Raw genomic sequence first — 17,727 nt, forward strand, 5'->3', positions numbered from 1 at the left:
GGTGCTTTCAGTTGCAGCGGGACAAATGAGTCTGGTACCAGTTGATAATAAAAGAAGTTAAATGTCCCTCAGTGAACCTAAAGCTGTGAGTATTATTTCTGAAAAGTCCAAACAAATTAAGTTTAATAGATAATAAATGTAGGCAGCTATTTTGAATGGTTTACATATTGGGCAGCATCGTGGATGAGTGGTTAACACTGTTGCCTCACAGCAAGAAGGTTGTAGGTTCGCGACCCAGCCTTTCTGTGTGGAGTTTGCATGTTCTCCCTGTGCTTGTGTGGGTTTTCTCCAGGTACTCTGGTTTCCTCCCACAGTCCAAAAACATGTATGTCGGGTTGATTGGTGAACCTAAATTGCCCATAGGAGTGAGTGCGAGTGTGGCCCTGTGATGGACTGGTGACCTGTCCAGGGTGTACCCCTGCCTTCCAACCAAAGAGAGCTGGGATAGGCTCCAGCGGATCCCTGGGACCCTGGTTAAGGAATAAGCAGGTATAGAAAATGGATGGATGGTTTACATATTCCATAAAGTAGAAAATGTGATATCAGTTTTTTTATTTCTGAATCATCACCTGACTGCCATGATAATGGAAATTACGTCTTCGATGTTTTAATGTCAGTGCATGTTTAGTAAAGACAAAAAGAGCAGGCACTGGTTATAGCAGCATTGAAAGGTGCTGGTATATTTGACATTGGCGTTACAAAAAACATTTCAAACAAAGTGATGCTGTGTCATCGATTCCAAACAAATAGACATGAAAATCAATAAAATGGCATGCTCCAACTTAAACCAAGTGACATTCCCAAAAAGGTTCTTTTTTCATCAATGGATTCTTTTAATAACATTTTATAAGCAATAACATATTCCATTTTATAGAAAATAAACATCTCTAGGAAATACTATACACAATTATATTAGTACATCACATCTTACATTTAAACAGCATCAAATACTTATATACACCATTAAATAATGAGCTTCATAAAAGAGAAAGTTTGGTGTGGCGTTTTTGCACTTTCTTTTATGCTCTAATACTTAAATATGTCTCCTTTTGATATGACCAGTACTTGAACTAACACCCTGTACAGGGTGTCGTTACATAGCATGGCAGAGTGAAAGAGGCTACATTTGAGATACACAGACAAACAGGTGTCTTATGAAATATGAATTGAATGTACATCTTTCTGCATGGCTGTGGTAAGTGAGAGAATCATACACCATGTCAATGTTTAACAGTAATACTTATGAACTGTACATAGATATGAGTCGAGATGACCTGACTCCCAAGTGAACGCCCGGGAGCAACCTGTCGAGTGACGATGGCGGCACCTACTGTACATACTGAATGTGCACACAGTTGAATGGACTCTTAAACAGAGTTATCTTTTTTCTTATTTTTACATTTCTTTTTTAATCTTCTGAATAACACAAAGCCTGACATATACCAAGGGTGACGCATTTATGTTGTATAGTCATAATGCACATCAAAATACATCTCCGAAGATAAGAGCATTATATTAAAATACTGCGTCCATTTTTTGTAACTCTTCAATATTTAGAACCTGTAAAGCACATTATCCTTTTTTGTTTTATTTTGTCTTAAACACAAATGCACACATTGAATTATTATATCCAGTGCTTGGCTGCTGTTTTTTTGATGCATGAAATCGTGATTTGGAGATGTACTTCTTCACTCACACAGTTACACATATGCACAAACACACTGATGATGTGGCTGTAGAATGACATTTCTCATTAACACACACACACACACACTCACACTCCCACATACACATTGCTTGGCCCACAGACAAAGTGGCTAGAGGGATGCTCTTGTCCAATCAGTGTCCACCAGGTGGCTGAATATGATAGCAACTCATCCAAAGGCAGAACACACACACACACACATTCCTTGCTCTGCATTTCAAACAGCCCGCCTGTGCACTGGGCCTTAGGCACACAGTCTATCCCCCGTTAAATAGTGCCACTGCCTTCCTGTAACGGGTTCAGTTGAGAAAACACATTTCCAGTGCAGGGTCAGGGAGCAGCTCTTCTCTGTGGAGCCATTCTCCGGGGCTCGTATTGCTCCTAGCTCCACCTCAGCGCAGCCTTTTACCCTCCCCTAGCCCCACTGACTGATGTGCCTGTCCGTCATCAGTCTTCACCATGGTTTTTAGGTTTAGGTGGCTGTTAGGACAGCATTTTCCTTTTTCTTGCTGGATAGGTGATGCTTGCCTGGCTGATAGGTGATGTTGGTTGTGGAGGTTGTATACTGGTATATCTTACAGATCCTGTTGAGGATACAAGCCACAAACATGCAGAGAGGAATGAAAAGGGGTGAGTTTGGCCTTCTTCATGTTACAGATACACAGGCTTTGAAATCACATCACCACAGAACATTGTACATAGAATTCCCGGTAATTCATCATCATTAATGTTTCGAGGGTCTACTCATAGAGGCCTATCCAGGTATATTGCAGGGGGAAGCAGCTCCTGAGCTCACATGCATGACTGTAATAGACCATATGAGTGTTTCTGCACACATCTGCAGAGTGCAGACATGAAAGTGAGCTGGCTGCAATCTCCAGAAGTGGGGAAACGAATGCAGCTGGCCACTGAACTAGCTCCACTGTGAACGACACAGTGGGAACTGACACTAATTGCGTTGGGGTGGGGATGTTGGTGGGCTGCTTTCTTTCCCCCTGTCCTTCTGTGCAGCACCATAGTTTCTCTTACTCACTCTCTGTCGTTCTCTCTGAACTGCCAGTTGCCCATCCTTATGCTTGGGGCTCAGATCAGCAGCTTTGTACTTTCTCTTTTGTCTCTCTTTCTTTCTCTTTCCATCTTTTTGTTTCTTTCCTTCTCTCCCTGTTTTGAAGTTCCCCACCTCACCCCCTTTCATTCTGTTTACCTCCCTGGAGTAACTCTTGTTCTTTTACACCTGCAGTCTCGCTTGTTTTCTCTCTATTTCTCCATCACCAAGTACGTTTCCCTTTATTACCTGTCTCTCCTGTTGCCCTTATTTTCTTTTTCAATCTGTCTCGTTCATTCTGTCGTTCTCTGATGTAACTGCACCCATTTGTCTTTTGTTCCCACTCAGCCGCAGCACAAAACAGTCTGTTTTTCTTCTCCCCATGTCTCCGCTTGTCTCTCTCCTGCTCACTCTGTGTACATGTGTGAGTGCACAGGTAACCTGTTAATGAACCTGTGTGGACACAGTGTGTGTCCCTTAGCACTAGAGAACCCACAGCTGAAGGCAGCATGTGCCTGCAGTTCCACTGAAATATGCCTTGTGAGCACAGGCAGAGGAACATTTTCTGAGGGGAACCCACGGGTGGGGTGGTTCCATGCTCTGGTGTGTATGTATGTGCGTACATGTATGTCTGCTCTCCCCTTTGATTAGACTGCTCAGCGTAAATTGGCACAGCACAGACCCACACACGCAGACCCTCAGATCCCTCAGCTGATGACAGCTCTGCCTCAGCCCGCTAACAACAATCTCTCTGTCTTGCTCTTCTTTTCTCTCGGTTTCTCACACTCTATTTCTGCTCCTTAGACGTGGGAGTTGAGGTGAAGAGAGGCGGGGAGAGGAGTAGAGAAGAGATGAGAGAGAAAGAGGGAGGAAAGGATGAGGAGGGATGAAGGGAGGATGACTGAAAATGGAAAAGGGAGCTCACAGGAGATGAGAGGTGAACAGAGTGAGAGACGGAGGGAGCTGGAACAGCAGGGGATCGCAGAAGCAAAATAAGGGGAACAGGAAAAAATGAGGAGGAAAGAGAACTAACGAGAGAGAGAAGTGGGGAGTAAATGAGAGAAAGGGTGGAGAGAGCATGTGGGGAGGATAGCAGGCAGTGAGGGTGGGTGGAGTGTTTTGATCAGAAGCCAGCTTTTCATCCCTGTCAGTCTGCACAGAGGAGAACAGGAAAGGAAGAGGGAGAGAGGGAGGGGAGAGATGCAGAGGGGGCTACAGCCACTGCTGCCTCAATGCACCGCTGCTCCCTGCTGAATGTCAGCATCCCTCCTGCTCCACCCCCCACCCCCCACCCCCTAGTGCATTTGACCTTCCCCTCTGTGCTGCAGGGCACATGTGCCACCACCAGATGGCGTCTGCCTTTCAGGTATGCTGACTGTGAAGTGGACTGCTCATTGCAAAACAAAAAGTAATCCATTACAATTGCAGTGCTCTATAGTCATAACAGCGGGTGTTGCGTGACAGTAATGCAAAAAATGCAAATAGCTAAGTGTTTACGCTGCTAGTGCTGGTTGATGTGGGTTTAGCTTGCCAAGGTTATTGGGTACGTATTGATTTGGTAACAGAGACTGATTAGTCCAAGACAGGATCCTAACATTTGTGGGTTATATATTGGCAACAACACCAACCTGAGCCCTCATTTTTTCTCCTTTGATTCTTTTTGTGATTTACTAAATCTGGCAATTGTGTTTTCTGTTCTGCACGGTAACATCTATCCAGCTGTGGTACTATTGTGACAGCAATGTACGTTTATGCTTTTGCTGAGAAGAGGGATGAAGAGTGGAGGTGCAGACAGAATGGGAGACGATAGGAGGGAGGAAAAAAATCAAAAGTGCACAGTGGTTCTGCAAAAGGCCATAGGTGGCATGAACCTCTTGTACATAAACAAATACAAAAATCACTGCACTATATTTGTTCCAAAAATCCTCGACATCAAATCATCCCCTTGCTGTAGGATTCATTGTTAAAGCAGGGCACAGTGATAATTTGGTGGCAATCAGTAGCCAGCTGAAAAATTGTTTTGACGATTTTATTGACCTTCCTTACCTCATGTTTAGGACATTTAATGGAGAAATCATCCTCATGGAATGTGCAGCCTAGGAAGGTAGAGAAAAAGCAAAGAAGAGGACAGAATAAGTTAAGTGTTGCAGATGGACAGTAGCAATGAATGAAACACATAGCATGATGTGGATAAACACAACCCGTACAACCTCCCTTAAAAAGTCCAGATAAATGACAAATATATAGGATTAAAATGAAAAGGAGCAAGAAAGAGGTGGTGAGAAAAGGAAAGTGAGAGAGCGACAGAGGAAAGACAGAGACTGAGTGGATGAGTTGCAGTGCATGCAGGCAGTCAGATATGGCTGATACACTCAGCAGGATTAAAAAAGGCCTAGCTTTGCTCCCTGTGCTGGCTCGGCAGACGTGGCAGGCCTTCTAATCCTCACACTGTACTTGCTTGGCATAAGGGAATGTAAGGGGAAGCCATACAACACGTGCTGATGCACGTACGCTCACTCCTATTGACAAAAATAACCAAGAACACACATGCAAGCACAAAAAGGAGCATACATAAGCAACTAGGTAATAAGACTCACATAGGGATGAATTTAGACAAGCTTTCAGGCAGGAAGGCACACATAGATGCATACAAACACACATGCATGCATATTCAGTCCACAGACAGCAGAATGGATGGATGGATGGAGCCACAGGGGTTGTGGTCAATAATGCACACATACACATCCTTCTTCCTCTGTCTCTTCTCTTTCTCCCTCTTGTACACTCTAGGGTCCCACTTTCCTCTCATCATCCCATTTATTCAAAGCTTGCTCCCTGTTCTCCCCTAGCCTTCTCACATCTCTTCTCGTACTCAATAATGTTACTTCTTGATGTGTTTTCCCTCCCTCATTTACCCACATCCTCTTTCCCTCCCTTCTCCTGTTTATCTCTATTTCATTTTTCTCCTTTTTTCTACCCGCCTTATTTGTTCTCCTCCCTATTGCCCTTTCAACCCATGTTCAACTTCCAATTCCCAATTTCCCTCCTCATTTCTCCTCCCTCTGTCTGGCTTTTTCTTCCCTCGCCATCCCTTGTTGCTCTCAGCCTCTCTTGCTGTGATCTCTTACCTATCTCTTTGGCGCAGACATAGTGGTATTTATGAGAGCAGCCTCTCCAACAGCAGCTGAGGGACGCCCCCACAATCTGGCACTTGTAGCAGCTCTGGGGTTAGTCAGATAGACGGACATATGGACCGAGACCAATAAAGAAACAAACAAATTGACCGATAAAGGCACATAGGGAAAGAGAAAAAATGTTGAACATTAGTGACAATTTCTCAAAGAAACTGTTCAGATTCTGAAAGGGACTGGATAAAGTATTCTCTTAACTTCCATATGCATGCACATATTTCAGCACAGTCTAAGAGTCACTGTTGGTAATTGCTATCATACCGTTTGGGCTGAGTTGTTGGCAGCCTCCTTCAGTCCGTATAGCCTCCCAGCTACCATGATTACTCCCTTGGTCCAGATGGCACAGTTTTCATGGGCCCAGTGCTCCTTAGCTTCTGCCTGTAATTGTAACCTTTGGAACATGCTGTCACTACCCTCTTGGTCATCTGAAGCCCCTGTCCTGATGGCCTGGAGCTGCTTCATCCTCCTGAACCTCTCTCTGAGAGTTAATCTTCGTGGACCGCCCTCTTGACCCGTTCTTTCTGATCTTTCTGGCCGTCTGTAGCGCCAAAGGTGGTGCCTGCTACTACTGCCTTCTTGAGTGGATGCTTCTGTATTGCCCTCATTTTCTGTGCTGTCCTTGCCCTCATTTTTTGACGAGTTGCCTAGTTCTTCATTGCTGCTACTCTTGTTGTCATTGCCCTTCTCTGACTCTTCCCTGAGGGATTCTGCATGTGTGATCATCAGAATTTTCCGTGGAATGCCATCCTCTGTGTAATAGGGTCCACACAAGTCACCTAGGTCTCTGTAATTTGCTGGCTTCCCACACAGGGAACATGTAAGACACCTGCCAATTAGATGTTTGTTTACCAGTGGTCCCAGTAGCATAGCAGGAGTGTGTGGCACTACCTTTGCAACTGTGAAAGGATTCCTCATTCTGAGTATGCCCTTTTTTCTACGTCTCTGAAATATTACTGCATCCTCGGGCTTGTTGACTATGGCACACCAAGAGGAAAAGTCTCTGGAGTTGTTAATCCGTATATAAGGACAGAAAGACAGTTTAGAATTTTGATGTACTGTTCTGCGCCTGATTCTTTTCACAGAAATGGTCTCAGTTCGCGTTTCTGATATTGTCACTACAGGACCCACTATACATGTTTCCTGTTTTTCCTCATTTTCTCTGTCTCTTCTTTCCCATTCTTCTTTTTCTCTTGCCTCTTTTTCAGTCTGTTCACATCCTGCAGCCCTTACTACTGACTCAATAACCTCAATGGCATCTTTCATCCCAGGTTTTGGCCCAGGCTTTTTGTGGACCTTCACTGGCATGCCAGGAATTTGCTCTGATGAGGCTTTGCCTCGTTTCCTCTTGCTTGAATTCGCTGATGGTTTTCTCCCTCTTCTAGGTTTCTGGATGAGCTCTATGCTACTGACCTGGGGTACTTCTGAGATCTCATCTGGGCTGATTGCTAAAGGTGCAGTGGACTCTGTAGTGATCACTTTCTCTTCTACCCTTTCATGCTCATCTGCTGTTTCAATATTTGTTTCACCAGCTGTCTCTGTTTCTTCTAGGGGGTGTTGGCCTTTTCTCTTCTTCCTTCTTTGCTTCAGGTGCATCTCATGGTTGTTTTTAATGGCCCTCTGTTTGGCTAGCCTTGGTGTTGTGACTATTAAGCTCCCTGCTTCTAAGGCTACTACTGAGGCATCTGTACTTTCCACCATGGCCCATCTTTTCCTCTTAGTTCTGGTGGACTTTCGGGAAACAGTAGTTACATCATCTGGAGCCTTTTGTGTCCACTCTCCTGGAGCCCTGACCTCTTGTGGGCCCACCATTGTACTCCAAACCTGGCCAGCTTCAAGACTGTTCTGTGCCCCTGGTTTAATGTTTTCATGTCTTGTCTCCTCCTTATTTACAGCTTCTTCCACTCCTTCCTTCACATCTTCTGGCACTGATGCCACCTGACTGATCTCATGCTTTTGTTTTTCTTGTGTTACCTCCTCCTTTCTCACTACTCCATGTTGTTTCACTCCTTCTTGTCTAATCTCTATGCTTTTCACTTCTCCCTCTATTATCTCAATGCTATTTATGAGCATAGACGTCTCACCTTCCTTTAAGACATGTTGCGACAAAGCCTTGGTTGTCACATCATCAGTGAGATTGCTGTCAATCTGGGGAATTGGAAGGTGTTTCTTTGAGCTGGGAGATGTAATTTTCTGCACCATGGCCTCATACTTCTGTCCTCTGCCTTTTCGTGGTGGGAGAACTTTTGTTTTAGTGGGGCACTGAGGTGGCACCACAGGCACATCACTAGTGATGTCAGATTCACCGATGCTGGGAGAAGTGTCTTTGCTTAAGGGAGTGACCACAGATGCTTTCTTGGGCGGCCCTCGCTTTCTTCTAGGGCCACGGACGCACTTCTCTTTAGGTGTAGAGACAACCTGTTCCAGCAGGGGCAAGTGTGATGGTAAGGGTTTTGATTTGGGCTTTGGACCCCTTTTTTTCTTTACTGGTGTAGCAGAACATTCTGGACTAGATTTCCGTTTAAGTGGAAGTAGTGCATTTTCTTCAGATTGTTCAGCTGGGACAGGCGCAGCAAGTGGTGCAGGTGGGTGTATTGTAATATCTGTGTTTTCAGCTGCATCAGGAATAGGAGCTAAAGTTTCTTCCAGTGCTACAGGCTCCTCTATTTTTGGAGAAACATCACTGGCTTTAACTTCTGTTAGTGTCTGGAGATGAATATCTTCCCCTATTTTTTCTTTCTCTTTTGACTGTTTTTCTTGTGAGGGTTTTCTGGATCTCAAAATCATGTTCTTGCTCTTGTTCTCTACTGCTTTTACCTCAAGGTTTTCCTGTTTCTCTTCCAGGTTTACTGGTTTTATATCATGGTTTACTTGGGATATTGCAGCTTTTAGGCTTTTCCTGCCTCTGCTCTGCAATCCAGTCAGAGACTGAATGGCTTCATCTTGTTGTACAAGCTTTGCTTTAGAAACTGAACCTTTGGGACGACCCACTGGGGCCTTGATGGGTGCAGAGTCAGCAGGGAGCAAAACATCTGCAGACTTAAGTCCAGACTTTGATCCTTGTTTTGGACCTGTCTTTAGAGCTGGTTTTGGACCAGGTTTTGGTCCTGGCTTTGATCCAGGTTTTGGCCCAGGTTTTGAACCTGGTTTAGGTCCAGGCTTTCGTTTAATAGGAGTTTCAATTTTCGGTGGTAGCTCTGATTCATTTGACACAGATTTTGGTCCTGGTTTTGTTCCTGGTTTATGTCCAAGTTTTGGCCCAGGCTTTGTTCCAGGTTTCAGGCCAGGTTTAGGTCCTGGTTTTGGCCCTGGCTTTGCTCCTGGTTTTGGCCCTGGCCTTGCTCCTGGTTTCGGCCCTGGTTTAGTTCCAGGTTTTGACCCAGGTTTCGGGCCTGGTTTTCTCTTCACATGAGGTTCAACTTTGGGAGGTAAATCTGGTGCATTGAATGAACGAGTGCACATTCTCGAGCGAAAACCATCAGTTACCATTTTGGGAGTCTGGCTCACAATAGATTCCTGATGAACTAGGTCCATTTGATCTGAGAATAGCACTGTTTTGCTCAGAGGCATGCAGGGTTTCTGTGTAGGTGAGGTGGTTCCTTCCTCTTCTTTTTCCCCTTCCCTTTCCAAAGTTAGTTGTCTTCTGATTCCTACACCTGAATGCATAATTCTCCTTCTGCCTCTGGCATGCTTACGTGCAAATGCCCTTGGCTGAGCAGATGGGGCCACAGGCTCTGGCTTGGCCAAGGGGGTGACAGCACTGGCGCAGCTGATGCCTGGCTCCATGTCCTCGTCACCTTTTTTGGGGGATGGTGGAGTGTCTGCCCAGGAGGGGGCTGAGGGAAGTATCGACTTGCCTGGAAGCTGAGGAGAGTCTGGCTCCAGCACTTTAGCATCACTGTGATCGATATGGTCTCTGGCCTGACCTGGAGGTGTTGCCTTATCATTTAGAGCTGAGAAGACTGGCATAGCAGACTGAGGCTGAGGAGCAGTGTCACCAATGGCCGACTCCCTTGCAGAAGCATCTGCTGCTGCCGTTGCTGTATTTGGATGGGCAGGTGCCCCTGCAAACTCATTGTCAATGTGTAGCTCAGTGCTCTGACTCTCTTGTCTGCTAAGGAAATTTTCTGTAGGTTTCTCTAGCTCATCTCTAGTATTCATATGCTCCTCAGTTGATGATATACTCACTTTCCCTGCCTGTCCCAGTTGCTCCCTAACATCTGTGCACAAACAGGAGGAAAAAGAATGTTGCTGTTGTTTCTGTATTTCTTTATCTTCCTCTTTATTTGCCTCCTCTTCTCTTTCCCCTTCCTCATCCTCCTCATCTCTGCTCTCTCTCTTGTCTAAATTACTCTCATCCAGGGCCAGAACTGGGAGATTTGGAGAGGTGTTCTCTGAGCTGTTCTTCTTCTCTGTAGAATATTGATCCTGGCCATGGTCAACCCTCGAAATGAAAGGTAATGTTTTCACAGAGCTCTCATAAGCAGTTGGAGACTCAGCTTTGAAAGCCTCGGATTTCATCTCATGGCCAAAGTGTTCCTTCTGGCTAGAGTCAGAGAGAGCTGCTGGGGACTGTTGAACTGAGCCCTGGATGCCTTGGTACACTGTCTCCTCATAACAGTAGGTTTTTTCTGTCACCTCTTTGTTTATTTTGCTGTACAGGGCTGGGCTTTTCTCTTCATCTGACCATTTCTCCAGCTTCTCTGCAGATTTAGTCATGTCTGAATCTCTCTCATGGTTTGGAGTTTTTTCTGTTGTCATGTTCTCTTTGTCAGCTGATTTTTCTGTCCAGGCTAATTCTTCAAAATTCTCTTTGACAGGCTCATTGATAAGCTGTATATCTGAAGGGGACTCCCTTTCTTGTTTCATAGGACTGGGGATTATAATGCTTGTAGGAGACCTTTCATCACTAATGCTCTTCACTGGAGTACTCATACCATCTCCTCCTGGCCCAGACTGACATCTAGTAGGGTCAGGGGTCAGGTTGTGCAGACCTGAGTCCCCAGACCTGGTGGACATATCATCTGGGGATGTCATGGAACATGAAGATGCTGTGTCCAGGCTGAGTTGCGTGTTGTTAGGAGCTTGTGCTGGACTTCTGCTCTGGCCACAGTAGTAATAGCCCCTCTCCAGCTGTTCATCACTACTGCTGGAATAGCCTCCCTCATGGAGTTCCGTGTGCATTGGCTGGTGCTGTGGTGTAGAATAAGGGTCCTGCATGGGCCCTCCACCAACGCTACCACTAACACTATCTGGATATGGAGAACTTTTGTATTCTTCACCCTTTTTGGAGGATGCTCCATTTCCACCACTGCTGTTGTTCCCTCCACTTGTGCGCTTAGTGCCCTTCTTGTTGGCCACCAGAGCCTCAGAAAGCAGCAGCTGCTGAACATTATTAGAGATGTTCTCTACCTGAGAGGTGAGGGCATTCAGGCTCCACAAACTGGGGTTTGACAATAGCTTCTCTGAGAACCGTTCTTTCATGGTAGGGACCTGCGGTGTTGTAGTGAAGCTGTGGGAGGCTGCATGGGGCACGCTGGGTGAGGGGTGTGAGCGTGGGGGCATCAACATAGTGTTGGTACCTGCTTGCTCCTGCATACCAGCTGAAGAGGTTGAAGAGGATGAGGTTGCGCCAGGGGTCATGGGAGGCTGGCCATACTGGAATGACTCTGGATTGGTCATTAGTGGTGAAGGTGTGGAACTGTACGAGGGTGAGCGTCCTACAGAGCGTGCAGGTGAGTGGCTTGAAGACGGGCTGCAGGTTTGGTAGTACTGTTCTGGTGATCTGACAGACAGTTCTGAAAGACAGTAGTTTTGTTGAGGTTGAGTGTAGTGTTGGTATTTAGGGTGGGGCTCCTGGGGGTTAGTCATGGCCTGTAAAGTGGTCTGCTGCTCATAACCTCTGGAAGGAGGCTGCTGGTAGCCATAACTGTTCGGAGCTGACCTGTAACCCCCTGGCTTCAGATTACTGTGGCTGGTCATCTGTCTGCCATACTGGGAATTTGGAGCCATATTGTAACTTTTATAACAGTGGGGCATAGGGCTGCACTTTTCCATGTATGGTGAAGGAGAAGGTGAGTGCTGGGGGTAGTGCAAGTGACTCTGGGGGTACATAAGAGGAGAGGGGGTAGGGTTAGGTGGGTGGGGCTGGTGGTGGGGGCTGGTATAGGCAGGGGTGGAGGGCTGGTGGCACTGGGTCTGGGAGTGGCCCAATATGTTCTGCTCCATGTACTGGGAAGAGCCACTTGCAGGGGTACCACCGCTGTCCATGCGACTCACCATCTCTTGGTCATATTGTGCTAATTGGGCTGTGTCTTCCCATTTCTGCTGGAGGTGGCCCTCACTCATATACTGTGCTGAGTAACTCCCAGGACCCATGTGGTTACTATAGCCTCCAGGACCCTGCAGATGCTGAGTGGGGTTTGGTGGGGGAACTTTGCCTCCTCTGTAGGATTTCTTCGCCTGTGAAGGTGCTGAGCCCCCATTTCCACTTCCATTCCCTCCACCAGCTGGGTAACCAGCATAAGTTTGCTGGCTGTAACAGTCCTTTGGTCCTCCTCCAGTTCCTGGTCCTCCAGCTGGAGGCATGGTTGCAGAATTTGTCAGTGAAGCTTCATAGCTTGCCCTGGTGTGCCCTGGGCCTGGGCCTGGATGTGGACCAGGGCCTGGGTGCGGGTGCTGGGGGTGGGGATGATGCGGATGTTGCCGGTAGGTCTCAAGGCGGGATAATTCATGGGGCTCCTGCTGGTAGCAGGGTTGGTTGCTGTGGTAACCACCGCTGCGCTCACGGAAGGACTGCATAACGCTCTCCGTCTGTAGCCAGAGTAGGGAGGGGTAGGTGGGGTGAGACAGGAGAGGGGGAAGGGGGGTTAGGGGTTCTAAAGGAAGAGAGAGTGGGTTGAAGGAAGAAAAAAAGAGAGAAATTTAAGTTTATCCATTCTGTATTTTCCCCTTCTCGTTCAATGTCAAATTCTATTTTAAGATTCAAAGTAAAAGTTCTCCCCTTCTATGAGGACCATTGAAAATGATATTTTTCTCACTCACACAAACATTCAACACACAAGTCTTCACATCCTATATACATACAGTATTGTTTATTGTTTTATTATTAGTAGTTGATTTCACATCAATAACTTACAGCATTAACAGTTTGTGTGTGCTTATTAAAATTCCTCTGTGTGTGTGTGTAAAATGTCCCCACAATGGTGCAGCTCCATGATCTGTTTCAGCCTTTCAACATGGAGGGGCTGCTATGTGAAGCTATCACTGGTGTTTTGATTGACAGGTCTCTGAGCAAAAGGAGGAAGAGAGAGTTGTGTGTGGGAATTAGATTTGTAATGAATAAATAAACATAATTGCACATCTGTATGTGTGAGTATGTCATGTGACCTGATAGGGGCCAGGCAGATGTTCAGGCAATAAGATAAGATCTGAAGTTCACCAGTGTTGGGTTGCAAAATTTGGGCAAATTTGAGTCTGAACTAAATTTACTTACAGAATGACATCTGTCAATGACTTTTATCAAGCAGGTTTTGTTTGCGATGCATTATTCATAAATGTTTTGGATCAGATATGATCCTTACACTTAGCCCCTTTTTCTAACCATGCAAAGATATTACAATTCATTACCTAAACAAACAATATAAAGCAGTAGTTTGTGATTTGTCTTTGATGCAGTGTTTCATAAAAGGTTCAGTTGAACCCTCTTTTTCTTCTCTCTCCTCCCTGTATTCTCCTGAACAGATGCAAACTCTAGTTTCCTCCAAGGGGTAGTGGGAAGTTATAGTGTGTGTTTGTGTGCATGCTTTCAGCATACGAAGTGTTTGTGTGTGCTGAGTTTGTTCCAGTATGCGAGTGCACGTAGCAATGTTTGTCTGTAATATTTTCACTGTCTGTGCATGTGTGTGTGTTTCTCAATGTGTGTTTATGCATTCATACAAAAGAGAAAGGAAGAGAAGGGGGGTGTTCTTGCTCTATAAAAGGAAGAGAGTCACCTGGAGACGGAGCACTGAGTGTGTGTGTGTGTGAGAGTGTTTTTTGTTTATGTGGTGTAGTGTGTGTCTCAGCCAGTTCCAGCACAATATCCCGGCATTCAACCCGCCCCAGGGACAGTGGTGCAGCCCACCAGACACACAGTAGCATTATTCATCTCTGAAACACACAGTTTGTGTGTGTGCATGTGTGTGTGTGTGTGTGTGTGTGTGTGTGTGTATTTGAGACAGAAAGAGAATAGATTTATTTGTGTTTATGTATGCAGGTCCACAGCTTTTGGCAGTCTCTTAAATATACACACACAAATAGACAACACACACACACACACACACTCATAGTTAAACACACACACACCTATAGGTTCCCCTAGAGATTTTCTGTCCTCCCTCCTACCTTCCCTGCCTGCTGCCTACTAGTGCTTCACCCACGGTGATATGTGTGTGTGTGTGTGTATGTATCCTTGTTTACACATTGACCTAAATAAGATGCTTACTGTGGATGAAGGGTAGGAATCTGTCAGACCAAGCTTGCCGAGCAGACTGGAGCGGATGGACTGAGGCACACATCGCTTTTGGGATGTAATGTTGTGAAGCCGTGTGTCTGTCTCTGTGCTTGTGTGTGATTCTGTCATGTCTCCTCATCTCCACAGCAGCCTATTTTAAAGAATTATTAACTGGATGCATCACTGTTTGTCTGTTTCTTACTAAAAACACAGCCAACAAACCAAAGAGACCCACTCCCCAATCTATTTATTGCACCCCCCTCTTTTCTCTTGTACTCAAACACACAAACATGAATGTGTGTATGTAAGGTTGGTTCTACATTCCAATCACGTCTCCTTCATGCCGCACCTCCTCCTCTGCTTCTATCTTCCACAGCGAGCCCTGATGTTGAGGAGCCAGCTGAATGCTGTATTTGTGGATGCAACGCGTCACGTCATGCTGCTCCCTGCCTCAGTAGGGGTCAGAGAGGAGAGAAGATAAAGGATACATGCTGAGATCGCCGAATCCTCTCTGTCTATCTGTCTGTCTGTTTATCAGGTAGTGCTTGCATTGATTTTGCTGCTGCTTGAGCACAGAGAGGGAGGGACGGAGGAGAAGCAAACACATATATTACTCACACACACAGCAAGACACCCACGTTGGCTGTTTTTTGGTGTTTTTTTGTGTGTTTGTTATGTTTTCTCCTTTTAGTCTTTCTTCTCTCTCTCTTTCTTTCTTTCCACTAAATTGACTGTCTCTTTCTGTCTCAGCACAATACTCTGTGTGCGTACCTTTCTCCTGCTTGATTTCCCTTCATTCTTTTTTCTTCTTTTTCTCCTCTCTCTTTCTTTCTTTTTCACTCAAATCTTTCTCTCCGGCCCCGTGCCGTGACTGGAGAGGAAAATGGCAACGCAAATGGAGGGGAAAGACAACAAGGCGTTGGGGGTCTAATGGGAGGAGAGTGAGAAAGAGTCAGTTGAGGCTGGGGGAGAAAGTGAGGGTGGGGGTTGAAAGAGGAGGGAAAGAGTGATGGAATGATATGTTTGAAGAGGAGGAAGATGAGGAGAAGAGGGTACAGAGGACAGAGCAGGATGGATGATTTACTGAGTGGGCTTTACAACCTGGGCTCCTGGGAAATATGAGCTGCAGCAATCACTGCACGCACATGCATGCACTTAACACTCACACACATACAGACACACACAGACACATGGATGCAAAATGGTGGATTGTGCACAAGATTACATGTCAGTGGGGTCCACAATTAGCCAAATGCTGCTTCACTTCCACAGACGAACATGAACGGCTAGATGGGTGATTGATTACCTTGGAGTCTGCCCACTTCAAATCTTATCAAGGCTGGTGCCCTCATAACCTGCTTTATTGTTTTTGTAAATCATTAAACCATAAATTGACATCAGTGCCTGAAAGTCTCGGTGCTTATATGTGCCTTGTCGTGTTTTTAAATGTACCTGGGAGTACATTCTCGGGTCTTAGGCATTATATACACAAAATATTGTGAGGAAGGAAGGACATGGGGAGAGGAGTGTAAGGAAGGGAGGGAAAGGTGAGGATGGAGAGGAGAGTGAATCTGATTGTTCCGCTGGATGGTTCATAATGCGCAGAGCTGCGACTGGTTACAGCCCCCCTTCTTTCTTTTTTTATCCTCTCTCCCTCTCTTTCATCGCATCATCTTCAGAGGCAGCTTGAGATGGGATTTATCTTCTTTTTCTCCACACACACAAACACACACGCACAAGCACATGCATGTAGACACACAAAGAGAGAAACAGCCAGCTCTTTCGTTCCATTAACTCCAGCTCTTTTCTTTCGAATCTTTTTCCTGTCTCTGTCTATCTGACACAAACACACACATGCAAAAGTGCAAATCCTCACACACAAATCTACACACATACAGAGAGATACACACATAAATACAGGCATCCAGAGTAGAGGGATGGTATGTCTCCATGTGTGTTTACCTCCCCAGTCATTCTGGTTAATTATGCATGCAGAAGCAGTTTGCAGGGGAGGTGGAGTGGCCTGGGAGGAAATGCAGACACACACACACACACACACCCTCACACACTTACCCCATCACACATATTCACAAACAGTTGCACTTCATCATTACCACTGGAATCATAACAACTCACCCCAACACTACACACACCAAAGCTCAGCTCACATGCTCCTCGACACCCCGACAACGCACTCGAAAATACCCCGCCACCCTACCCACGCCTCAGCACACACACTCATATCTAACGCATCTGCCTTTAACACCCTGCTTAACACAGCATGCTCCAAAATAACACAGCAACGTGCTCTGCTGCTCCTCCCAATCAGCACTCTGCTATCCCCTTCCTAATTACACACACTTCAACAAGGCAGAGAGAGTATTCAGATGCCTCCAAGCATTACTGTCCCTGTTCAGATTATTTGTCTGTTTTCTCCCCTCTCAGCAGACACTGTGCCCTTTTACTTGATAACCGCAGGTTCAACACACTGGACGGACAAACAAATGGACAGGCAGACACACATCTTGTCTCTATCTTTCCTCCTCTTCTCTTCTGCAGTGTCTGGCCAGGCTGTGTGGGTGGGTTCCTACCCAAGGGAAAGTCAAGTCAAGGCTTAGGAGACGGAGGCAGCCAATATCTGCTCTGACATTTATCAGTGTCCTGTTGTCATGACACACAGCTGGAGGTCATGGGGGTGTCAGTCATATAGCCAGCCATATAGATTATAGTGAGAGACATAGAGGGGGTGGAGACCTGCCATTGACACTTACAGACAGATGGACAGATGGTGCTTTGAGGCTCGTGGACATGCAGCAAATAAGCGTGATTGGACATTGAGGGAGCAGTGTATATGTCAGCATCTGATGAACATCAATACATTGTTTCATATCCAACATAAATGTAATAGTTTCTATCAAATAAATGTTACAAATTATGAAAATATGTCATTAATATGTCAAAAATAGAGACCTCAAATTGACTCTTTTGTCTGTCTGCTTATCCATCGTCTCCATCTGTTTGACTGTTTTCATTCCTCAGTCCAACTAAATGTGATACACTGGCATCACAGTTCAAAAAACAAATAACACTGCCAAGTGCCTTTGAATGGAAATTAACTATTTCTCATGTTTTCCTACCAAATGTCCTGTTTGCCTTGATTAAATCAAACACTTGGAGGCTGATAAGACTGGGTAGCATGTAAAAATGAGGAAACTGAGCCTTGCCCAGGTTGATGTGGGAGACCATTTTGGTTCTGCAAGGGAGGTCAGTTAATGTGAAGCCTGCATGTGTGTGT

The 17,727-nt window shown here is 45.7% G+C and overlaps 1 protein-coding gene across 1 annotated transcript; it reads right to left on the reverse strand.

Annotated features, from left to right (window-relative positions):
• Positions 1-4,682: 4,682 nt before the first annotated feature.
• rai1 (retinoic acid induced 1) lies at positions 4,683-12,739 on the reverse strand. The gene is made up of 3 exons (XM_026324519.1): positions 6,203-12,739; positions 5,879-5,972; positions 4,683-4,846 (listed from the first exon to the last, which is right to left on the reverse strand). The coding sequence occupies exons 1-3, from the start codon at positions 12,737-12,739 to the stop codon at positions 4,683-4,685; spliced, it is 6,795 nt and encodes a 2,264-aa protein (XP_026180304.1).
• Between the last annotated feature and the right edge of the window lie 4,988 nt (positions 12,740-17,727).

This window comes from Mastacembelus armatus, chromosome 8, assembly GCF_900324485.2.
Source record: "Mastacembelus armatus chromosome 8, fMasArm1.2, whole genome shotgun sequence".
Taxonomy (NCBI): Eukaryota; Metazoa; Chordata; class Actinopteri; order Synbranchiformes; family Mastacembelidae; genus Mastacembelus; species Mastacembelus armatus.